Consider the following 26,279-nt stretch of genomic DNA (forward strand, 5'->3'; position numbering starts at 1 on the left):
GGGGACCCGGGCACTCACCACTGAGTGGGGATCCAGCCGCAACACGCAGACTGTGGTTGGAACTATGGTTAGTTCCTCCCTATGGCTACTTCCTATCATGACTCCTGCGTCCATGGTCTGGGCAGCTTCGGGGTTCCTGGTTTCCTCTGCCTGGGCTATTCCCGGTGGCTCCGAAGTCCCTGGAGTGTCTACACGTACCGGGGAATCTGCCGGTGTATCAGTGCCTCCGGCTTCTGCATTTGGGGTCTGCTGTGGCTCTGAGGCTGGAGCTGCAACGGATGTCTTTTCTCTCCGGTGGTCTGCCCAGACCAAGCTGAGTTGCTCACTCTTATACTGGTACTGCACTTGGGGCATGCCCAGTAGGGCTGTGAGGACAGGGCTTCCTCAGCCCGCAAGGAGGGGTTAACGCTTTCCTGTCCAATACAGGGTGAGTTCACCCCATCACAGTAATACTTACGTACTGCAGTGCTAAGCACTATAGAAGGGCCTAAGATTGTTGCCTCAGGATAATTTCCCAGATACTGGAGTTATGAAAAACAAAACAAGAGAATACGTTTTCTAAAGTTACATTAAAGACATATAAACCGATGCATTTAGACTGCTCTGAAAAGTTTACAATCTTTTAGTATACTATACAGTGCCAGACAGAATGTTAGTGCTAAGCAATGGCTCACTATGGCCAGCTCTCCCTCTCTTTTGAATGATTGAGTAAAAACTGCTATTTAACTTTCCATGGTGCTCCAGACAACACTGTTTCTCAGCCCCTTTCCTCCCAAATAAATCCCTAGAACTCTCAGCCTCCTCAGGATCTGCTACCACATGAAAGGGGCAGGGGCAGCAAAAAAGACTGGTTTAGGGGTAGAGGGAGTGTAAAAACAAAAGAACCCATCCACTCCCCAGAGTTGCATTGCCTTCTGTCACAGAACACTTCCATCTCTGGATTCTACACTGAAATGAGGGAAAGACATAAATAAAAGTATAAACATTTTAAACCAAACAAGGGCTATGAATGTTCTGAAGCAGTCCCCAGGCCTGGCAGTGCTCACCAAAGTATTTGCCTAGTCAGCAGGCAGTAGGATAAGGCAGCTTCCCAACCACCCAGCTACTGTGGTAATATGGCATTATGTAAGGATCTTGCCTCTGTATGTATGTGGGATAGAACCAATCGGTGTAATAAACTGAATAGTGGCTCTTTGGGTGCCTCCAATGGTTATACCAAAGAGGTTTGAGTCTGTTACTGCCTCATAGCTGATGGACTTGGTCCTTTAGCTCCCATTAGTAGAGGGCTCATGCTTTGAGATTCAGAGATGCTGGGTTCAATACTTGAAAGCGACCTGATTAGAGGTCATTACACTAATATAGCTACTATCTCATGAAAGCACCTGCTGATTCCCTGGCACAGTGGCCTATGCCAGTATATATGCAGTATATGCCAGTTTTCAATGCTATGCTGCATGCTACTGAGGTTGCCTGTACCAGGTTGTGACTGCCTACCATATCAACATATGCTAATTGTTGCTGTGCATCTAAAACCTGCTGTGCTAAACAGTCCAATAAAAAGGAATGAGGAAGACTGGTATCCTCTGTGGTTCTCCCAACCTCTCCTGCTTCCTCTTTCTGAGAGCAAATAGGTACGGCATTGCTACTTGTGCTTGACACCACCCACCGGACCACTTTAGAAATGTTGTACTTGTTTACTCTGAGGTGGATGAGGGAAAGGAAGTGGGGAAGGCAGGACCATTAGTGACAACAGAGGGTTGTAGCTAGTCAGACTTTACAAGCTTTGAAAACTTCATAGTCTGATATGTTCCGTTTTGCAGTAAGTAATGGAGGTTGTTTTTTGGGTGACTGTCTGCACAGAGCAACAGAGAGTCCTGTGGCACCTTTAAGACTAACAGAAGTATTGGAGCATAAGCTTTCGTGAGCGAATACCCACTTCGTCAGATGCATGTGTCTGCACAGATTCCATCTAGATGTTCATGAACCCCATGTTTGTGAGATGGTGTTCATTTTGAATGTGTCCATTGAGATAGTGCCTGCATCATACATGATTTCATGCCCACTGTAGATGAGACTATGAAGGGTGAGGTGGCCCAACTGCCACTTGCTTCCTTTTTACTGATGATGGTTGCGAGACAGAACACCTGTAGAGTGCATGTCCTTACACTGTGTGACAAAGTTTTAGCTTAGTTCTCCTTCAGTATTATTGTAGCTAGAATTAGTTTGTTTCCTTTGCCTGTTGCCAACCTTTATAATTAGCTTTTCTTCCCCTAGTCCTCTCACTTTCTCCCCCCAATTCCCTCAATTACAGGGGGTTACAGCCCTTATCATGGCAGAAACAGTCACCAGCTTCAAGAACTGTCTGTCCTGCAGCTCTGTCATGCCCTTAAACATTGTGTTCCCTCTGTCTTACACCCCAGTGAGCTATAGCTTGAATCCTTGCTCCCGAGCTGCCTCCTCCTACAGACCTATTCCTCTACTGCCTCAATAACTTTTGAGAGAGAAAGAAAAGAGCATGGCTCTAGTGGAGGATCCAGGTGAAGTTTGTGCTCACCGACGATGAGTAAGAGACTTCTCTCCTCAGGCCTCATCCTCTAAGGATCACAACTTGGACTAGCATTGTGGTATGCCACTATTGAAGGGTAAATTGGCAACAATGGTTCCTTTAGAACACAAGGACTGCACTGCCCTGGTACCACCACCTTGGGAATGTCCTTGTCGGTACAGACTTCAGCACTGACATTTTCAGCATTTACCACGTTGCCCCTAGTACCGATCACAACCTTCATAGTTATGAGTAACATTGTGGCATTGGACATCCTGGGACCAAAGCAGCCAGTACCATGAAACGAAGCAAATCAACTGTTTCCAGCTCTCAACATACTCACCTTCAACTACTGGAGGGTGAAGAAATCAACAGTGTGGGGAGGACGATCATCACTTCCTACACCAGGAGCACCCATGTGACTATGCTCTTCTGGGCAGTTAATCCACCTACCTTGGCCTCACATGACAAGCTCAAAGACCTATTAAGGAGAATTGTGGAAATTCTTGATATACTGCCAGAAGTCCTTCAGGAGAAGGAGCATAAGTTGTTGGATATTGTCACAAGGCAACGACTTTCTGGGGTGCCCTCCTGTGACAGGCCATGGCATGACAGACACACCTGCCTCCATTTTCCCCTTGAGAGTTTTCAGTAACTGCCCATCAAGATCTCTTGCTTCAGTAATATCCCTCTGTGATGAGTGGTGTGGGGTGGGGGCTCTCTTTTATGGACACCCAACCAGCCAGTTAGCTGTAAAATCCCTCTTGGTAGCTATTCTCTGCTTGCTTTACCTGTAAAGGGTTGAAAGTCCCCCAGGTAAAGAAAAAGAAGAGGGCAACTGACCAAAAGAGCCAATGGGAAGGTAGAACTTTTTAAAATTGGGAAATAAATTTTCCCTTTGTCTGTTGTCCCTGCAGCCCAGAGAGAACACGGAGCAGCAATGCTATAAGCAGGAATGCTGTGTAAGGTTTGAACCAGGTATGAAAAATTATCTTCCATACCTAGAAGGAATTATTGGGACAGGAAATGTTTAGCTAGACGTGATCAGGTTTATTTCTGTATTTTGGCTTGTGGATCTCCTCTGTGCTAACCCCAGATGCTTTTGTTTGCTTGTAACCTTTAAGCTGAACCCCCAAGAAAGCTATTTTGGGTGCTTAATTTTTGGAATTGGTCTTTTAAGATCTAGCAAAAGCCTAAGTTCCAGATGTATTTTCTTCCTTTTTGTTTTTAATAAAATTTACCTTTTTAAAGAACAGGATTGGATTTTTGGTGTCCTAAGAGGCTTGTGCATATATTGTTTGTTTTAACTGGTGGCAACAGCTAACTTTCTTTGTTTTCTTTCTCAGCTCTTCCCCACAGAGGGGTGAAAGGGCTTTGAGGGTACCCCACAGGGAGGAATTACCAAGTGCTCCTTCCTGGGTTCAAGTTTTTTTTTTTTTGTATTTGGGTGGTGGCAGCATTTACCAAGCCAAGATCAGAGAAAAGCTGTAACCTTGGGAGTGTAATACAAGCCTGGAGTGGCAAGTATTAATTTTTAAAATCCTTGTGGGCCCCCACCTTCTGCACTCGAAGTGCCAGAGTGGGGATTCAGCCTTGACACCCACTTTGGGACCAGTTTATTACCAAAACATAATGTAAAATTGTCCATAACAAAAGTTCTCAAACATAGTTTATCACCTCAGTGTGTACAGTCCTTAAAATCCCACATCTTGTAGTCTGTTGACCTAAAACATACCACTCTCAGGTGTAATCTGCCATACCTAAGTTCCTTGTCCTCTTCTAACAGGACAGCCACTCCAACGCTTCCACTTGGCGGGTAACCCTTCTCTTCCCAGCAGGAACCCCCATGTTTCTGCTGGGTGATCATCTACACAGGGGAACATCCCCTCCGCTCTCTTTGGTCTTTTGGCTTCAGCTTTCCCAGGTACCTTCTTTAAGACCAATTGAAGTAAGCTGATGAGTAAGGCTATGATTTTGTCATGGATATTTTTTAGTAAAAGTCATGGACAGGTCACGGGCAATAAACAAAAAAATCATGGAAGCTGTGACCGGACCCTGACTTTTTTACTAAAAAAATCTGACAAAATGGGGGGTGAAGAGGGTCCAGCACCCTGCCCCCTCCCCAAGCCTGCAGCAGCTGGGAGCTGCAGGATCCCCTTTGCTCTGGAGCTGGAGAGAGTTCCCCTGCCACCTCTGCCGGTGGTTGGAGAACAAGGGGTGGGGTCCCTTCCAGCAGCTGCTGAGTAGCTCTGGGTCCCTTTGCCTGCTGTTGGAGGTGACTGGGAGCTGCGGAGGGAGGGGGCAGGTGCTCACAGCGCTGAGCAGCTTCAGGGGTCCTGCTGCTGCCATTGCTGGTGAATGGGCAGCTCAGGGGTCCCCACTGGCAGTGGCAGGTGGTTAGTTGCGGGGGTCCTCACGCTGCTGGCACTGGGGAGCTCTGGGAAGGGCCCTTCTAGCAGCCACTGAGCAGCTCCAGGGTCCCTCTGCCACCGCCAGAGGCTGCTGGGGGCGAGGGTACCGGCTGCTCGCAGAGGCTGAGCAGCTGCTGGGGGTGAGGGGGTGGAGGGGAGAGGGAGCTGCCAGTGGCAGTGGCTGGAGAGCTCAAGGGTCCCCCTTGATGGCGGCCAGGCAGTTGAAGAGGGGGTACCCCACAGCCAGCGGAGGCTGAGCTCCTGCAGGGGTCTCCCTCTGCTGGCTTCAGCAGATGTTACTGAGCATGCTCAGTATACCCTAAGTAGCAAATTCACTGATAGCAGTTTTTCACACTACAGGATGTTTGGTCAGCTGCAGGGGTTCCCAGTGTCACGGAGGTCGCTGGAAATCATGGATTTCATGACCTCTGTGACATTGTAACCTTACTGATGAGTCTCAAATCCATTGGCCCTGCTCCCTCTTAAAGGGCTAGGGCCTCCCTATGACAGAGATACTTCTCACGATGACACCAGGCAGACTAGTATTGCCTATGAACCAGGGCCTTCTCAAGTCACAAAAACTATCTGGCACACTTCAGTGTCTATCCCACCATCTCCAGGAGGGCAGATAGGAGATCCCAGCCAAGGAGTTAGACTATATCTATCTGCACCTGACCACAAGGTCCTTAGTTGTACAGGCAGCTCAAGAAGTTGAAACAGAGAGCTCCCAGAATCACTCCTTGTGAGGAGGGTCCTAAGAAACTGAATCTCTTAGGTCATAAGGGTCCTTTCTTCTGTGAGCCTCCAAATTAGAGAGGCCAACTATCAAGCCTTGTTCTGTAAATAGGGCTTCCTTTTCTGGGCTAGGTTCTCAAAGCTACTTGCTAAACTGCCAAAAGTCCATCAGGATGAGCTTAAAGACCTTTGTCAGTCGGTAAACATAGTGCAAGAAGTTCAGTACAGGCTGCATTTGATGATTCCGATGCAGTGGCAGGGATTATGATGTCAGCTGCTGCCATAAGGTGTTTTTCATAGGTACAAGCATCTAGGATCCCTCAGACGATAAAGTTAATAATAGAAGATCTCCCTTTTTGAAAGTACTGACTTGTTTAGCAGGAGCACAGTTGAAGTTCTTTATAGTCTCAAGGATAGAAGTGACTTTTTTAAGACTCTACGTCTCCACCTTGCCGAGAAAACAGAGGTAGCAGCTCTACTATAGGCACACAATCTCTGCCCCGGTACTATTCTTAATAAATGACCATCAGAACCTCTGAGGAAGAAGCAGAAATTCCTCTTTGACCACCCTGTGACTTGGACAGTCTGTTTTTAAAAAAAACAAACAAACCAACCCTCTCCTCCCAAAACACCCTTCAGTTTTCGCATGAATATAGAGCGACTGATCGGACCACCTATGGATCTTTTTTTTCCTTTGTTGCCTCCCCCACTTCTCCTCACCAAGAGTCTTGGAATGGGATAATCTAGGACCAGTGGGTCCTGTATAGTAAGCAAGGAGTATCCATCCAGTTGCACACTGTTGCAACCTCTGCTCCCTTCTGTCTCCTTTCAGGGACCCCTCTCATGAGAGATGGTTGAAACAATAGGTAGACTCCCTGCTACAACTGGGAGAAGTGGAAAAAGTGCGCTTAATGTTCAAAGGAAAGGTTTCACTTCTTTCTTCTTTGGCATTAAGGAGATTGAACACCCCGTCCTTGACCTTTGATGTCTCAACATTTGTTCATTGTGTTAAATTCTGTATTTTCTCCCTAATTTCCATGATACCTTACCTGGATCCTGTGGAATGGCTCACAACTCTCAACTGTCAAAACACACACTTTCACATCTCTATCCATCTGGTACACAGGAAGTACCCATGATTTCTCATAGGAGCACTATGGAGTCCTGCCTTTCAGCCTCTCAGCAGCTCCTTGGGTCTTCACCAAATTCCTGGTCAAACTGGCTGTACATCTTTGGAGGTGAGACATACAAGTTTATCCTTTATCTGAAGAACTGTCTGGCTTAGGGAAAATCCCCACAGCAAGTAACTGACTTAATTCATTTGATATTCCACCTATTCGCTTCACTAGGGCTAAAAGTCAACAAAGTCCACTCTGACCTCCAACTGAGACTATGGAATTCACCAGGACAGTGTCAGATTCCAGATTGGCAGTAACATACTTACATCAGCAATGATTCTAAATGATGATCGATCAGACAGCTCCAAATGCATACCAAAACACTAGTGAGGATGTTACTTCAACTCTCGGGATACATGTAAGCATGCACTTGTGTCTCTCAGCAAGGCAGACTTGACCGTCAGCCTCTTCAAGGATGGTTGAGATCAGTATATCTACCAAACGGGCCCAGCATAGACCTCCTTGGTCACTATTCCTTCAGAATTCCTATCCTCACTAAGTTGCTGGGCAGATCTACTTCAGGTATGCAACGGCATTCCCTTTCCTCTGCCTCTCCCTACCAAGACCTTAGCAATGGATGCCTCCACTCAAGGAAGGGGAGCTCATTTTGATCATCAAGATTCAAGGACTACGGTTGGCACAGGAGGCCATGCTGTATATAGACATCCTGGTGTTCGGGGCCATGCTGTTAGCATGCAAGGCTTTCTTACTCCTTCTTTGAGTCCTCATTCTTCATTCTGAAAGACACTACTGCGATTCACTCAGTCAACAGGCAGGTAGGGGGAGAGAGCCTCCCTACTCGGTCAAAAGTGACACATCTTCAAAATTGGTGCCTGCTTCGTCACATTACATGAGGAGCTCTCCGCCTACTTGATCCAGTAGAGTGTTTTGTAGATCAACTCAGCAGGGACTTTTCAGAGAACTATGAATGGCCCTTCAATCACTGAGTCCTCCCACGACATCGTGGTGGTGGTGATTCCTGATAGTGGGCCTCTTTTCTACAGTCCTCGGCAATAAACGTTGGACATCTTGCTCCAACGGCGTCACAAGCTTGGGTTTGCTGATGGCCTCTTTTCCACTTCCTGTGGGCACAGAGACTGTTCTGTGCCTTCCCACCAATTTCTTTGATACCCAGTGTCCTCAGGAAACTATAATCGGATGTAGGCAATGTGATCATGATAGCCGCCACATGGCCAGGCATTTTTTGTTTTTCTCCGAGGTGAATTTGTCAACTTGTCCACCAGTCACCTTAATCACTTTTCACTGACATAATTTCCAAGAAGCAAGGCTGGATTTTGCACCTGTACTCTGCATTGTTACACTTGACAGCCTAGATGCTGGTTGGATGACTTATTAGAGGGGAACTGCTGCTATATAATTCTAAAACATCAAAAATCAAAAAACTGTCCACCAAAAAGACTTAGAGCTGAACTTGCAGAGCCCATTCCACTAGGTGCTTAGGTAGCCACCGCTGCTTGCTTGGGTAATATACCCATATCTGATTGGGCGGCTCAGCAGCAGCTCTTGCATTGATAACCTCCGTCTTGGTTATTCTGAACTATTTACTTACCCTGAAGCAATCTGGACTTTGTTAGTTCAGTCATGGTATATTTAGCAGCACTCTCTGCAAATCGCCCTCCAGTTTGGGGTTAAATTTCAAATCTCATGGTGTCAAGGTTTTTGAAGAGCCTCACTCAATCTTCCCACCTGTTAGGGATCCTCTTCACCCCCCTCCTCTCGCCTTTCTGGAACCTCAATCTCACTGGCTTAATGGGACTTTTCCTCCCCTTTTGAGCCCATGGTAACCTCCTTTCTTTAGCACCTGTCAATGAAAACAGCCTTTTGGATGGTGGTTACTTCTTCCATAAGAGTGGAAGTAATTCAGGCCTTTGTTGCTGGTCCCCTTTACACCATATTTCAAAAAGGCCAAGGTCTCCTTACCTAATGATTTGCAGCCCTATCCACGTGGGATTCTTATTGGTAAAGGAATTGAATGGTGATTGGGGCTCTCCTGCCCCTTATGTCCTTGGCTAAGATGATTGGAAGGGTAGGTGGAGTGCAGACACAGCCCTGGAGGTGGACACTATTATTAAAAAATAAGTCTCATCTTGTGTGCATGGGATGCATGCACATCTAGAATAGGATCTTTGGTGGACAATGCATTTTGAAGAACCATCGTTACTGTAGGGTAAATAACCATATTTTTCAAAATAAAGGAAAGGTACTGAGAACAGACAAAAATCTAATTTGTCAGCATTTAATTCCTGTGCTCTAGTTAATTTCTGCTTATCTCTGCCATATGTCAGCTTTAAAGAACCTGAAATTGTCTTCAGTCTCCATAGTAAAACCTTTTATTTGCTATTTGATAAGAATCACAGTTTTTCTTTCGTCCATAAGTGTTCTTATCTTGTTTATTCCATTCTGTCAACTCAGTGAATGAGAGTTTTGTCCCTAAGTCTTGAAGATGAAAGATATGGATCACTTTGAAAGGGTTTTCAGATATTCAAGTAATTACTTTTCAAAATGTATGGTGGTGCCTTCTTTCAATGTCTTTTCCCTTGGGAAGTGGACAGTTGAAGCTGACATGCTTGCTTGTGTTCTCCTAGCTTAACAGTTTAAGGCTGCAGTAAATCTCAGAGGTGTGCATATACATGGCATCATAACTCATGTTCATATTTTCCTTCTCTGAAATATAGCCTGTATCTTCCCTATACCTATTAATATAGAACTTTGAGCTTGAGGTCTGTATTTCCCAGTAATTCTCATAGCAACTCAATGTAATGCTCTTTCGAATAGCTTTTTTAAAAACTAGTTTCCAGGACTCCAGCCTGTTACTGGTCAGACTAATGGAACAAGCAGTTTTCAAAATTCTGATCTTTACTGATAAAGGGGGTTAGAAAAGTTATTTTTATTAAACAGAAAACTAACCCTCCAAATCCTCTGACCCTGTTCTGAATGTTTGTGTTTTGTGGGTGGTTTTTTTTTTTTGTGAGTTAGGGATGCCTGCTTAGTTCCAGACTAGTAAACTGTCTGACTGCTGGAACAGAAATTAATGTGAACTATTTTTTGCCGTTTTATGTTTCACATTCTCCTCTGCATCCTTCTCCTTCCCCACAATACCATGTGTTTGGTTTGAAAATAATTTCACTTTTCCCTTGTTTGTTTCCTTCCCCTCTTCACTGCCTAGCCTATCTTTGTTTCAAGCGTAAACCTGACCATAAAATGTTAAATAGGTTTTTTTCATTTTTAAAATATATCCTTTGCTTTGTTTTTGTTTTTTAGTCTTGACCCAGAGCAAAAGGAAATGTTAATTGAAGTGATAGAAAAGCTTCTGAAAGATAAAAGTACAGTAAGTAACACAAATTAGTGTAATTTTTAAGTGTATAATTGTACTGGTCACTCTTTCAGCTGCAAATCTACTTAATGATTGTCATTACGTACCATTAAATTTGAACTATACGACATAGCTGGCAATCTTAATTCTAGCATTTCCTAGCTTACAGATGCTTGAATTTGCAACCTTAATGTTCTTTTATGTGTAATTACATTGTATTTTAGAAATGTGATCATATTCTTAAAGTCTGCATTGTTGTGTTTACACACAAGGTGGCAGAAAGGAGTTTGACATGAATTTTTAACTTTGGTATTTTCTGGCTTTTGCGTGCTTCATCATACCACCTTAATGTTCATAAGAGCTTTGGTTTAATATTGCCACAGGGTTTCTTTCTTTTTAAAAAGAATAATATTGAAAAAGTAATAAAACAAAACACTGAAATTTACTCTTTAGGACTCCAAAGCACTGTTGTCATGTGGGACCACGGGGAAGAGAGGCAGGAGAAGCACAGACACGTGTAAATAAAATAGTCTGGAACTATTTGGACAGACACCACCAGAATGTCCTGATCCATGCATGTTAGAAACCCCATTGAAGGGAGTCAGTCTTCTGCAAATTGTGGCCCTGATTCAGGATATCATTTAACCATTTGCTGAATGTTTAGCAACTTAGGTATTGCCTGGATTTAGAGCAGTGTGTTGCACCATGTATCTAAGGCCCTGGTTTAGGAAAACATGTAAGTGTGTACTTGAAGATAAGCATGTGAGTAGAGCCATTGACTTTTGTAGGACTACGTGCCTGCTTAAAGTTAAGCAAAAATGCTTTCTTGGTTTGGGACCTCAGTTGTGAAAGCGTTCTCAAGAAAACTAACTTAGCATATGAGCTTTCTACCACTTTATTTTCAAAAGCACACTCTCTCAAATCAAAACGGATTTTCATAATGAGGATTTTTTTATATGGTAAAATTAATGTTTAGATGCCTTCCAGTTGTTTTGCTTGTACAGATGTCTAGAAAAAGTAGTCTCCTCCTTGAAAAATTGTTGAACTGTTCTTCATCAGAAAACTGGCTGCTCGCCAACTAGACATGCACCCATTGTCTGCAGGCAGGGCTATCCTGTTGTTGTTCTTCGAGTGCTTGCTCATATCAATTCCAGTTAGGTGTACGCGTGCACGGAAGTCGGAAAGCTTTTCCCTAGCAGCTACCCGTCGGGCCGGCTGTGGAGCCCACTGGAGTGGCGCCAGTATGGCGCTCTATATAAGATCCTGCCGGCCCGACCCCCCTTCAGTTCCTTCTTACCCCCATGACGGTTGTTGGAACAGTGGTCTCTTGCTAGCAAGTGCTCCACTACTCCCTAGCATTCTCCTATCGTTGTAAATAGTTCCCTTTGTTAGTTAATGGTTAGCCCTTATCTTAGTGTTAAGTGTAGTATAGTGGTTGGGGGGGTTTCCCCTTCAATGAGTGCCCTGCGGGGCTCTGGAGCATGCCATCCCAGGGTTTCAAACCCTGCAGTTCTTGAGGCAAGCCCATGCCTACAGACAACCCCCACAACTCCTGCCTTAGGTGTCTGGGGGAGACTCATCAGGCGGACAGGTGCAAAATCTGTAAAGCATTCAAGCCCCGCACGAGGAAAGAGAGGGAAATCCACCTCAAGCAACTCCTCATAGAGTCTGCACTGCGTCCCTCAAGATGTGGGCCCGAGCGCCTCGGTGCGCAGGGCTCCCCCAGCAGTGCTGTCCACAGCACCGCTCAAGGACCGTCACACTCCTCACGACCGACGATCTTCCTGGGCCCCAAAGACGTCTACTTCAGCACCGCTCCCACTCCCCGGTCGCTTGTAAGAAGCAAGCCGTGGAAGGACATTCCAAAAGGCCTGAGGCAGTCACCGCGACCCCGACCGAGCCAGCTCTGACCAGGCCCCAAAGCCTGACAAAACCGTGAGACCTCCATCTGCTCATACTAGTCCCACACCACAGGGACCTCTTCAAGTGGAGGAAGCTACGTTGCCCTCCACCTTCGAGGCTGCTAGAAGGCTTATTGAGATGACAGCACCGGTATCCCCCATCCCGGCGCCGCTCCTGGCACAACTCCCAGTACCGTCGAGGGGTAAATCGGCGATATTTGGGCCGCCCATTCCCAGACCAGCTTCCCCACACCGCTCTGAGTCCGGGCATCAGGGCCGGCTTTAGCAAGAGCGGGGCCCGATTCCTGGGGGCGGGGCTGCCGGGGTTGCCGGGCTTGGGTCCAACCCGGAGCCGCGCTGCGGGGGCCGTGCCGGGGGGGGGGACGGGGGAGACCCGGGCCGGAGCCGGGCCGCGCCGCGGGGGCTGGGCTGGAGCCAAGCCGGGCCAGAGCCGCTGGGGCCTGCGGGAACGGGCCGCGCCTCCCTGGAGCCCTTCTTGCGCCCCCACCACCCCAGCTTACCTTGTGCTGCCGGCCCACCCCTGCTTCTTTTCAGACTTCCCGCGAATCTCTGATTCGCGGGAAGCAGGGGAGGGGGCGGAGCATTCAGGGGAGGGGAGGAGGGGGAAGTGAGCTGGGGGCGGGGTGGAGAGCTGCAGCGCGGGGCCCTCTTGGCGTGGGGCCCAATTCAGCTGAATCGGCCTAAAGCCGACCCTGCCGGGCATGGTTCATAGTCCTGGCACCGCACCAGTCCCGACTCACGATGCCGGTTAGATTTGCGGCATTGGTCTCGCAGCCCCGACCCTCTGAGACATTCACGGTCGAGGTCATCGTCGGCCGCCAGGACATGGTCCCACTTGAGGTCCAGATCGTGTTCGGCGACCCCACGGCACCGTTTGGAGTGGCACCGATCTGCGCACCGATCCCCTGCGTGGCTCTGCTTGTCATTGCGGCACTGCTCTCAGGCCTGTCGCAGATCCCTGACCCGACCCTTGTCCCCATCGCGGCACCGGTCCATCCACCCTACAGCCAAGGGGGTGGAGAGAAAGTATTTTGTCCCTATAAGGGATATGAATACCTTTTCACTCACCCCACCCTATCTTCTCTCGTGGTGGATGTGGTTAATGAAAAGGAGAGACAGGGCCAACAGGGGCCTGCCCCAAAAATCAATGGAGCTGAAATGCATGGACCTCTTTGGCAGGAAAATTCTACGGGGGGCTTCTCACTTCGAATCGCGAACCAGCTTGTGATTCTCAGCAGATACAGTTATAATTCATGGTCTGCAATCCTTAAGTTCCAGGAACTCCTCCCATCTTGACTCCCGCACGGAACTGGGGGCCATTGCTGAGGAGGGAAAGCTGGCAGCCCGAACCTCCCTTCAGGGCTCCCTTGACGCCGCGGATGCGGCAGCTTGCACTTTGGCCTCCGTCGGAACGCATGGCTCCAGTCATCTGGCCTCCCACCTGAAGTGCAACACACCATTCAGGATCTTCCGTTTGATGGCCAGGGCCTGTTCACTGAGCAAACTGACTCTCGCCTGCATATCCTGAAAGACACAAGGATCACCATAAAATCCTTGGGCATGCATACCCCAGCAACTCAAAGAAAGCCGTTTAAGCCTCAGCCCCCACAACAGTGCCCCTTCCCGCCCAGACCTAGGGAGGACTTCCCCCATAGGAGAAGCAGGTACCCACGGCGTAGACCATCACACCCTCCTTTGGGACAGAGCCAGGGCCAATCCCCCCCCCCCCCCCCCCCGGCCCTAAGTGCCCATTTTGAAGGTGCACTCGAGGACGGACTACCAGTGCAAAACCTGGCCAGCTATCCCTTCCTGAACCATCTATCCTGTTTCTACCATGCCTGGTCCCTTATTACATCGGACCGTTGGGTCCTTCGCACAATAGAGGCGGGATATTCTATCCGCTTCCGGTCTACCCCACCCTCCTTCCCCATCCCTCTTCAGGGACCGCTCTCACGAGCAACTTTTCATCCAGGAGGTACAGACACTCCTTGCCCTAGGAGCAGTGGAGGAAGTGCCATGAGCTCAGGGGCAAGGGTTTCTACTCTCACTACTTCCTCGTTCCCAAGGCAAAAGGAGGCTTAAGGCCCATTCTGGACCTCAGGGAGCTCAACAAACATATCATCAACCTGAAGTTCCGCATGGTGTCCTTGGCCATGATCATCCCCTCCCTGGACCCGGGAGACTGGTATGTTGCCCTTGATATGAAAGACACCTACTTTCACTTCTCAATCACCCCATCCCACAGACATTTTCTCCGGTTCATGGTGCACAAGATGCACTACCAGTTCACAGCCCTCCCACTACCAGTTCACAGCCCTCCGTTCTGCTTGTGCACAGCCCCCTCGCGTCTTCACCAAGTGCATGGCGCTTGTGGCAGCTTTTCTTCACCGTCATCACGTTCACGTGTTCCCGTACCTCGACGACTGGCTTATTCGGGGTCGATCTAGCCAGCAAGTCCAGTCTCAGGTGCGGTTGGTCATGGACATGTTCAATCGCTTGGGCATCATGCTGAATGCCAGCAAGTCTGTATCTCACCGACACAGACGATAGAGTTTATCGGAGCAGTCTTAGACGCGACCCAAGCTCAGGCTTTCCTCCCAGAGGCCCGGCATCTGGCTCTAACAAACATACTCACCAACCTCTGCAGGTTCCCCACCACCACAGCGAGGCAGTGTCTCAAGCTGCTGGATCACATGGTGTCCTGCACCTACGTAGTGCAACACGTCAGACTACGTCTCAAACCCCTACAGACGTGGTTGGCGTCTGTATATCGACCGGGCCGCGACAACCTAGATATGGTGCTTACGGTCCCGAGCCCCACGCTAGACTCCCTGCATTGGTGGCTGGACCCTCAAATGGTAGGTGCTGGGGTCCCATTTCATCCTCCCCAACCCACCCTGACTCTGGTCACGGACGCATCCGTGTTGGGATGGGGGGCTCACCTCAAAGATCTGAAAACTCAGGATCTGTGGCAGCAGAATGAGTTAACTCTCCATATCAATATCAAGGAACTCAGGGCGAGCTGAGTTGCATGTCAAGCATTCCTTCCCCACATAGGAGACCGTTGCGTAGAAGTTCTGACAGACAACACCATGACCATGTTTTATCTGAACAAACAAGCACACTCTGCCACAAAGCCCTTCTTCTGTGGGAATTCTATTTAGCCCACTCCATCACTCTCCAAGCTTCGTACCTCCCTGGTGTTCAGAACGTGCTGGTGGACAGCTTGAACAGATGCTTCCTCATGCACGAATGGTCGATTCGCCCAGACGTCATCTACTCGATCTTCCACACCTGGGGGTTTCCCCGTATCGACCTGTTCACTTCGCGGACCAACAGGAAGTGCCCAGCCTTCTGCTCCTTCAGGGGTCACAGTCCGGGCTAGATCGCGGACGCTTTCCTGATCTCGTGGTTGGGCCAGCCACTTAACACTTTTCTGCCATTTCCACAAAGTACTACTCAAGGTCCTCAGGGACAAGGTGGATGTGATACTGGTGGCCCCTGCCTGGGCCCGCCCGTGCTGGTATCCCACCCTGTTGGATCTGTCAATACGGGTGCCCCAACGTCTTCCTCTCAGTCTCGACCTCATCTCGCAAAACCATGGTCGTCTCCTATACCCGGACCTTCAGTTGCTCCATCTTACGGCCTGGAGGATCCGTGGTTAAACCAGGCTGAGCGCGCCTGCTTGGACTCGGTGTGGCGCGTACTCCTGGAAAACCGTAAACCCTCTACCCTCACTTACGAAGCTAAATGGAAAAGGTTTTCCACCTGGTGCGCCCAGCGGCAGGTATCCCCGCTCCAAGCTCTGATACCCTGCATCCTGGACTACTTAATGCACTTGAAAGATCAGCATCTCGCCTTCGGTTCCCTCAAGGTTCACCTCGTGGCCATTGTGACGTTGTGCAGTCTATATGGTTTTATAAAAACTTGATAATAAGTCAATATAATGTAACTGAGATAGTTTTAGAGAAAATACGGTAATAAGTGAATGTAACGTAACTGGGATATGCTTCATGCAAAAGGTCTCTTGTAAGGTATCATTACAAAGCTTATAATCTACTGAGTATGATCATCTGATTTGTATAAATGTACCACTCTTGTATCTAAAACTAGAAATATAAAATGTAACTCTGATGGCCTATTGTAATTGTGTAAAGTGTGGACCATTAATGATGGTTTGGAATCTTGATGACTCCCATTGTCTGCAGATGGCTGTATTTACCTGTGAGTCTTCCTGTATGTGTGTGTGCTGGCAAGTGAGTAATGAAGTCTTGCAGTGACATGTGATCATGTCACCTGAACTGGAATCCATCTTTAACCTGGTGCTTTTCCAGTGAGGGGGGGTGGAAACCCAGAGGGACAAAGGGTTCCCGCCTTATGCAAAAGATATATAAAGGGGGGAAGAGAACAGAGAGGGGGAGGAGCCATCATGAAGAATCCCCTATCTACCACTTGAGTTGCAACAAGAGCTGTACCAGGGGAAAGAATTGTGCCCAGGCCTGGAAGGTGTCCAGTCTGAGAAAAAACTTACTGAAGCATCTCTGAGGGTGAGATTATCTGTATTCAGTTTGATTAGGCATAGATTTGCGCATTTTATTTTATTTTGCTTGGTGACTTACTTTGTTCTGTCTGTTACTACTTTGAACCACTTAAATCCTACTGTTTGTATTTAATAAAATCACTTTCTATTTAGTAATTCACTCAGAGTATGTATTAATACCTGGGGGAGCAAACAACTGTACATATCTCTCTATCAGTGTTATAGAGGGCGAACAATTTATGAGTTTGCCCTGCATAAGCTTTATGCAGGGTAAAACGGATTTATTTGGGTTTAGACCCCATTGGGAGTTGGGCATCTGAGTGCTAAAGACAAGCGCACTACTGTGAGCTGTTTTCAGGTAAACTTGCAGCTTTGGGACAGGAGATTCAGACCCTGGATCTGTGTCTGGAGCCAGACGGGAGTATCTGGCTCAGCAAGACAGGGTGCTGGAGTCCTGAGCTGGCAGGGAAAACAGAAGCAGGGGTAGTCTTTGCACATCTGGTGGCAGCTCCCAAGGGGGTTTCTGTGATCCAACCCATCACAGCCATTTCAGCATTCCATCCGGGAGCGGCAGGACGCTCAGTGTTCACGCACCTGGTCGTGCGGTGCTTCCTGAAAGGTTTGGAAAAGATCCATCCCCCAGCGAAACTTCCTGTGCCGGCCTGGGACCTGAACTTGGTTCTTTCCTATCTGATGGGTCCTCCTTTCATTCTACTGGCTTCCTGTGCACTACTCTACCTTTCCTGGAAGGTCGCCTTCCTAGTGGCCATTACTTTGGCACGCTGAGTTTCTGAGCTACAAGCTCTCACGTGTGAACCACCTTATACCATCTTCCACAAGGATAAAGTTCAGCTGAGGCCTCACCCAGCCTTCCTGCTGAAAGTGGTATCTCGTTTCCATGTAAGCCAGGACATTTTCCTGTCGGTTTTCTACCCTAAACTGCATGCCAACCTTCGGGAGCAGCGTCTTCATTCACTGGACGTTAGAAGAGCCCTCTCCTTTTATATAGACCGCACAAGGTTATTCCATAAGACGACGCAGCTGTTTGTCGCCATCACGGAACGGATAAAGGGCGCTCTGGTCTCTGCCCAGCGGATATCTTCATGGATTACCGCATATGGATTACCTGCTACAATCTGGCGAAAATTCCTCCGCCTGCTGTTATTGCTCATTCTACAAGGGCTCAGGCATCGTCTACAGCCTTTCTGGCAAATGTGCCTCTTCAGGACATCTGCAGGGCTGCCACACGGGCCTCAGTGCATACCTTCACGTCGCTCTACGCCATAGTCCAGCAATCCCGCGATGACGTGGCCTTCGGCAGGGCTATTCTTCAGTCTGCACTATCTTGACTCCGACCCCGCCTCCGAGGTAAGGCTTGGGAGTCACCTAACTAGAACTGATATGAGCAAGCACTCGAAGAAAAAATGGTTACTCACCTTTTTGTAACTGTTGTTCTTTGAGATGTGTTGCTCATATCTATTCCATTCCCCCCACCTTCTCCTCTGTTGGAGTAGCCAGCAAGAAGGAACTGAAGGGGAGTTGGGCCGGCAGGGTCTTATATAGAGCGCCATATCGGCGCCACTCCAGGAGGCTCCGCAGCCGGCCCAACGGGTAGCTGCTAGGGAAAAGTTTTCCGACTTCCGTGCACGCGGTGCATGCACACACCTAACTGGAATAGATATGAGCAACACATCTCGAAGAACAACAGTTACAAAAAGGTGAGTAACTATTTTTTCCCCAAAAAGAATGGCGTGTTAAATCCACTCTCCAAATAAAGTGTGAGGTGGAATGTAGATGGGGATGCTGTGTTCAGGTAGGTTAGTAGGAGGGAGCCTTCATATTCATATTTCTTAGCTTGCTATGTTCTAATGGCTGCCATTTTGCTACAACCCATTGACTGTTTTTCAGGTGACCTGCTTTGGGGTTGTGATACTTCACTTTTGAGAAACCCTACTTAATCCTGATGGAGAGGGATTTTAGGACAGAGTGTAGTGTTATGTCCTGGCCCAGTCCTCCCTTTTGGATAGTTGCCAGTCTGTTGTAAATGGACCCAAATCCTGGGCCCCATGTGCTTCTAAGGTGCCCTTCTCCCCCACCCCCACAATCTGGGTAGTGACTGGTCACTGTTCATAACTCTGGGTCTCAGGCACACTGTCCAGTGCAGACCCTGTGTCTGACACCCTTCTTGGGTAGAGGAACCCCATACTCTGGCTGCCTTAGACCCTGAAACTAGTACTTCAGCCTTTCGGATCCCTCAGTTGTTTAGATATTTCCCCAGAGTCTACCTGGTAGTGGGAGCTCTGGTTTTTAGTTAAATCCTTCAGGATAATGTGACTGGAAAGCAAGGAATATGCAGTAAGCTTAGCAAAGGAACTTTTTAATCATAGACACTTTACTCTTAATGAAGTGCACTAGAGAATCACAAATCTTTGAAAAACACCACCAATCCTGAATGCAGCTCCCGCAGTCTGATCTCACCTAATCTGTGAGTACTGGCTTTCGTCAGTGTTCTTAGGCTAGGCAGCACTTCTTGCCTTCTCTCTCTTAAGACTGGTTTGCATGTGGAAATTCCTCAGATTTGTAGTCTGCCCTTGCTTAGAGAAGCACCCACCTTTTAAACAGTCTTTTAAACAGCTGAGGCTGTGGGGAATTAAAGGTTCCAGTCTTCCCCGACTCTTCCAGTCAGGCTTGTTGAGTGTCTTTTAATGTCAGTGGCCTTATTGTTCCAGTAGGGGACAGTCAGTTAACAATGTTAACTTTCTCATTGTTAATCCTCTCTGAAGTGCTCCACACTCCCAACATGAGCAGGAAAGTGTCTAGAATAGACTGGCCTTGTCAGAACTAGGCTGTTTTTCAACACAAACAGGATCTCTCAAGCCAACATAGGGGTTACAATACAAACTGAAGGTCACAATGAAGGTTACTATCAAAAGTGGTGGTCACATTACAAAATGAAATTCATAATTTGAGAGAGACATATGCCTAGTCTGCCACAAAAATGGTCTAAGGTGCCTGGTTAAATAGCTGATTACATGTTTCTGAAATATATTAATTATCTGTGTGTGTATGCTCATGACTTTCAGGCACTCCCTGTATACGAGAAGTCAGGGAAGGCACTACTGATGACAGATTCTTGTTTTGGCTATGGTGGAGTAAATGAGAGCAACTCCATTGAAGTTATTTACCCTCAGGGTAAATCTAGCGCAGAGCAGTATCAGGCCCTCCATTTTGTAACTCATCTTTTTAGGACTTAAAATCTTTCCCAGTGACTTGCTCCTACAGAGTATAATAATTTTTTTGCCCTAATAAGACACTTCAGCTAGCACTAGCCTACTCTGAATGTTTACAAACATTACTGCTTTCTTGTGGCATAAAGATTTACTCCTACAACTGACTTTTTGAAAAAGTAAAACACTTAACTACCATAATTGTTTCTTATACAAGTGAACACTAAGAGCTGCTTTTTAACACTGCATGACTACTGTATAAAACACTGACCCTTGAAGTCAAATCTTTAACTTTTGATCCTAATAATTGGTGGTGGTTGTGTGATGAGAATACTTGAGCTTTTAAACTAGAGCAGTACCTTTGGAAGTAAGGAGGATGGAAAGACTAGCTCTACTTTTTAGTAAATATCTGTTAAGTATGTTAGTGTTCAGTGCCAGCATGTATGGGTAAGCCAGTGTTTTCATAAGTTATTGATTTAATGTTGGTGAAAGCTGCACCATTGTGAAAAAATTACTAAGTTTGTGCAGATGTTTTATTGTGATAGATCTATTATCCAGCTATTAGAAGATAAATGACTGATCTTTCCCAGTTTCCATGCCTCCAGAAAATTGAAATAAGAAGGGGAATATCATTTGGGCTGTATGATTAGGGCAGGTGGGATGGCCATTAATTATGAGAGAGAAATATCTTGGCAGGCATAGGCCAGTGCAACATATTATCAATCAAACCTCGATGCATTTCTTGTGATGACCCAGCACTCTCAGGTTTTTGCAGCGTTAATTAGAATTCATGACAAAATAGATGCAAGGAAACGTTTTGTACCCTTCATAATTTTATAGAAAATTTATTGTTATTAGAGGAACCATTTGCTTAGTGTGATTTTTTTCATTACCAGCTTGTCAACTAGCATAGATAATCTGGAGAAAATATGAACTCCATAGATTGGGTGTCACTTTTGTTGATGGTTCATGTAGTTTACCTTGGAGCGCAGCTAATGGCTGAAGTTCATAGCAACAGCACAGAAAAACGTGGCAACCAGTGAAAGACAAATGAACCATGTTTATTGCTTTAATATAAAAAATACATAAATGGAAAGCTGCATTTGAATTTGACGAGCTCATTGCTAGTTTTGTGGGAGTGATTTATTTTTTCTCCTTATACATAAAAGCTGCTATTGACACAGTGAGATGGAAATTAACTGACTGATTTTTGGAAACCAATATTTTTTGGTTTTAAATTTTGAGTGGATCATTTTGTTTTAATTCTAAATGTTTTTATAGAATATTGATGCTTTAATAAACTAAGATTATCAGTTGTGCCTCTAATGTTTAGCTATACAGGAGGGTCATACTTTAGGGGAAATGGGTAGAGCTAACTAGAGAATGGTCCTTTTATTAGGGAAAAGTTAGGAGACTTGGGTATTCTTTTTTCTCTTGAAAAAAGAAGAACAGGAGGACTTGTGGCACCTTAGAGACTAACAAATTTATTAGAGCATAAGCTTTCGTGGACTACAGCCCACGAAAGCTTATGCTCTAATAAATTTGTTAGTCTCTAAGGTGCCACAAGTCCTCCTGTTCTTCTTTTTGCGGATACAGACTAACACGGCTGCTACTCTGAAATTTTTTCTCTTGCTGTCTCTAAACTTTGAATGTGTTCTAAATCTTCCATTCTTGTCTCTTGTACTAAAACCTTGCTTTTGGAAAATGCAGAGAATAAAAAAAAATAAAGTTAATCTAATATTTTCTTAAAAAGTAGTATGCACATTACAGTAAGTGCTATGGAAACCAACTCAAATAATTGGTTCATGAGCTGTAAATATGACAAAGTATCTGCTAACCTCATCACATTCTTTGCATTTGATGGTACACAATGAAGTTCTTATAGCGCTTAAAAAAACAACAAAAAACCCCCCCAAAGTCCTGTGCTCTGTTATGGAGGTATCAGGAACATGAATGACTAGAGTATGACACTATGTGAAAGAAAATGTAGAATCAAATGAAGTAAAAATCTTAAATGAATCCACATGTTCCATAGAATCTCTATGGATAGAAATTTCATGCTCTAATAAGAATATAACAGTAGGGATCTATTATTGACCACCTGACTAGGACAGTGTTAGTCACAATGAAATGCTAAGGGAGATTAGAGAGGCTATCAAAATAAAGAACTCAATAATAGTGGGCGATTTCGATTACCCCCATATTGACTGGGTACATGTCACCTCAGGACGAAATGCAGAGACAAAATTTCTCAGTACTTTAAATAACTGCTTCTTGGAGCAGCTGGTACAGGAACCCACAAGGGGAAAGACCATTCACAATTTAGTCCTCAGTGGAGCGCAGGATTTTGTCCAAGAGGTAACTATAACAGGACTGCTTGGAAATAGTGACCATAATATAATAACATTTAACAGTTAGGGGAACTATGCAAAAATGAGGAGGTTAGTTAAACAGAAATTAAAAGGTTTCACTAGAGTGAAATCCCTGCAAGCTGCACAGACACTTTTCAAAGACACCATAATAGAGACCCAACTTAAATGTATACCCCAAATTAAAAAACTACAGTAAAAGAACTAAAAAAGAGCCACTGTGGCTTAACAACCATGTAAAAGAAGCAGTGAGATAAAAAGGCATCTTTTAAAAAGTGGAAGTCAAATCCTAGTGAGGTAAATAGACAGGAGCATAAACACTGCCAAATTAAGTGCAAGAATGTAATAAGAAATGCCAAAAAGGAGTTTGAAGAACAGCTAGCCAAAAACTCAAAAGGTAATAAAATGTTTTTTAAGTACATCAGAAGCAAGAAGCCTGCTAAACAACCAGTGGGGCCTCCAGACGATCGAGATACAAAAGGAGCGCTTAAAGACGATAAAGTCACTGCGGAGAAACTAAATGAATTCTTTGCTTCAGTCTTCATGGCTGAGGATGTTAGGGAGGTTCCCAAATCTGAGCCGTCCTTTTGTAGGTGACAAATCTGAGGAATTTTCACAGATTGAAGTGTCACTAGAGGAGGTTTTGGAATTAATTGATAAACTTAACAGTAACAAGTCACCGGAACCAGATGGCATTCACCCAAGAGTTCTGAAAGAACTCAGATGTGAAATTGAGGAACTATTGACCATGGTTTGTAACCTGTCCTTTAAATCGGCTTCTGTACCCAATGACTGGAAGATAGCTCATGTAATGCCAATATTTAAAAAGGGCTCTAGAGGTGATCCCGGCAATTACAGACCGGTAAGTCTAATTTCAGTATCGGGCAAATTAGTTGAAATAATAGAATAGTAAAGAATAAAATTGTCAGACACATAGAAGAACATAACTTGTTGGGCAAAAGTCAGCATGGTTTCTGTAAAGGGAAATCATGTCTTACTAATCTCTTAGAGTTCTTTGAAGGGGTCAACAAACATGTGGACAAGGAGGATCCAGTGGACATAGTGTATTTAGATTTCCAGAAAGCCTTTGACAAGGTCCCTCACCAAAGGCACTTACGTAAATTAAGTTGTTATGGGATAAGAGGGAAGATCCTTTCATGGATTGAGAACTGGTTAAAAGCGGGGGGAAAAAGGGTAGGAATAAATGGTAAATTTTCAGAATGGAGAGGGGTAACTAGTGGTGTTCCCCAAGGATCAGTCCTAGGACCAATCCTATTCAACTTATTCATAAATGATCTGGAGAAAGGGGTAATCAGTGAGGTGGCAAAGTTTGCAGACGATACTAAACTGCTCAAGATAGTTGAGACCAAAGCAGATTGTGAAGAACTTCAAAAAGATCTCACAAAACTAAGTGATTGGGCAACAAAATGGCAAATGAAATTTAATGTGGATAAATGTAAAGTAATGCACATTGGAAAAAATAACCCCAACTATACGTTGTGGCAGAGCTCCGACCTAGTCCCTGTGCGTCCCGTGCTTCCAGGCGGTTTATACTAGCTTCAGAGGCTCACTGCAACCCTCCATGTAGCCCTTCTCTCTCTAGGGCCAAGGATATTGTCTAATGAGCCCTTTTCATCATAAGCCAGGAAGGAGGTTGGTGAGAGAATTCCCACAGTCTCTGTTGCTCCTACGGCCTCATACCAAAACAGTTTAGCCTCCTGTCCTGACAGGGGCCTGTCTTCCCTTCCCAGGAGGTGTTCCTGTAGTGGAGGATTGGGGGGAACCTGGGCCTGCCCTCTACTCCGGTTTCCAGCCCAGGGACCCTAAAGGTAGCAGCTGTTGGCAGCCAACCTTTCGCTGCCAGAGTTGCTATATTTCCCTGGGCCACTTCCCCACAGCTCTCCTGCTTCTCCCTTCTTCGCCCTTACCTTAGGGCTCCCTTACCAATGACTTGAGGGTGTCTTCATTAACCAGCCCTTCAGCTGCACTTCCTCTCCTCTGGCTCCCTGGCTCTCCCCAGCCTGACTGGAGTGAGTCCTTTTATAGTATCAACAAGGGCCTTCATTAGAGTCAGGTGTTCACATAACCTTAATGGCCTCACCTGACTCTTTGCAGGTTAATTGGAGTCAGGTGTTCTCATTAGCCTGGAGCAGCCCCTGCTCTGGTCAGTCAAGGAACAGAAAACATACTGGCCACTGGATTAGATCTGCCTTCTACTACTTTGTTGTACCCAACTGGCCTGGGTCTATCACAATGTACAATATGATGGGGGCTAATTTAGCTACAGCTAATCAGGAAAGAGATTTTGGAGTCATCGTGGATAGTTCTCCGAAGACGTCCACACACTGTTGCAGCGGCAGTCAAAAAAGCAAACAGGATGTTTTTAAGGATCATTAAAAAAAGGGATAGCGAATAAGACGGAGAATATCTTATTCCCCTTATATAAATCCATGGTATGCCCACATCTTGAATACTGTGTACAAATGTGGTCTCCTCATCTCAAAAAAGATATACTGGCATTAGAAAAAGTTCAGAAAAGGGCAACTAAAATGATTAGGGGTTTGAAACAGGTCCCTTATGAGGAGAGATTAGAGGCTAGGACTTTTCAACTTGGAAAAGAGGAGACTAAGGGGGGATATGATAGAGGTATATAAAATCATGAGTGGTATGGAGAAAGTGAATAAGGAAAAGTTATTTACTTGTTCCCATAATATAAGAACTAGGGGCCACTAAATGAAATTAATGGGCAGCAGGTTTAAAACAAATAAAAGGAAGTTCTTCTTCACACAGTGCACAGTCAACCTGTGGAACTCTTTGCCTGAGGAGGTTGTGAAGATTAGGGCTATAACAGGGTTTAAAAGAGAACTAGATAAATTCATGGAGGTTAAGTCCATTAATGACTATTAGCCAGGATGGGTAAGGAATGGTGTCTCTAGCCTCTCTTTGTAAGAGGGTGGAGATGGATGGCAGGAGAAAGATCACTTGATCATTACCTGTTAGGTTCACTCCCTCTGGGGCACCTGGCATTAGCCACTGTCAGTAGACAGGATACTGGCCTGGATGGACCTTTGATCAGATCCAGTATGGCCGTTCTTATGTTGTTATAGTCCAGGGGTGGCTAACCTGTGGCTCTGGAGCCACATGCGGCTGTTCAGAAGTTAATATGAGGTTCCTTGAATAGGCACGGACTCCGTGGCTGGAGCTACAGGCGCCAACTTTCCAATGTGCCAGGGGTGCTCACTGCTCAACCCCTGGCTCTGTCACAGGCCCTGCCCCCTCTCCCCCCAGCCTCCTGCATGCCACGAAACAGCTGATCGGGAGGTGCGGGGAGGGAGGGGGAGGCGCTGATTGGCGGGGCTGGGAGGGGTAGGAAGCTCTGGGAGCAGAGGCGGGGTGCTGATGGGGGAGCTGCTGACATATTACTGTGGCTCTTTGGAAATGTACATTGGTAAATTTTTGGCTCCTTCTCAGGCTCAGGTTGGCCACCCCGGTATAGTTGCACAGTTGGGTGGCTGACATATATCCAGATAACTATAGATATGTTCCATGCATTTAAAATAAGAGTGATAAACGTTCTAATTTAATTTTTCTTGCATCTAATAGAACAAAAATGCATGTTTCAAAAGTATTATTTATTTAAAAAAAGGTAAAATTCCAATGCCCATTATATTAGATCCTGCAAAAGGCCCTGAGTGCATTAAAGCTGCTATGAATCTATCAGAGGGGTAGCCGTGTTAGTCTGAATCTGTAAAAAGCAACAGAGGGTCCTGTGGCACCTTTGAGACTAACAGAAGTATTGGGAGCATAAGCTTTCGTGGGTAAGAACCTCACTTCTTCAGATGCAAGTAATGGAAATCTCTAGAGGCAGGTATATATCAGTGTGGAGATAACGAGGTTAGTTCAATCAGGGGGGGTGAGATGCTCTGCTAGCAGTTGAGGTGTGAACACCAAGGGAGGAGAAACTGTTTCTGTAGTTGGATAGCCATTCACAGTCTTTGTTTAATCCTGATCTGATGGT

The 26,279-nt window shown here is 46.0% G+C and overlaps 1 protein-coding gene across 12 annotated transcripts in view; it reads left to right on the forward strand.

Moving 5' to 3' along the window:
- AP3B1 (adaptor related protein complex 3 subunit beta 1) overlaps positions 1–26,279 on the forward strand; it is a 580,418-nt gene that overhangs the window by 360,500 nt on the left and 193,639 nt on the right. For 11 of the 12 annotated variants that reach the window (XM_065550060.1, XM_005288300.4, XM_065550061.1 and 8 more), the window contains one exon: positions 10,152–10,218. In XM_065550060.1, the coding sequence (XP_065406132.1) occupies positions 10,152–10,218 (67 nt within the window). Of the gene's footprint in view, positions 1–3,499; positions 3,524–10,151; positions 10,219–26,279 lie in introns of those variants that run through there. The other variant, XM_065550066.1, reaches the window with a different exon arrangement.

The sequence above is a fragment of the Chrysemys picta genome, chromosome 6, assembly GCF_011386835.1.
Source record: "Chrysemys picta bellii isolate R12L10 chromosome 6, ASM1138683v2, whole genome shotgun sequence".
In the NCBI taxonomy this organism is placed as follows: domain Eukaryota; kingdom Metazoa; phylum Chordata; order Testudines; family Emydidae; genus Chrysemys; species Chrysemys picta.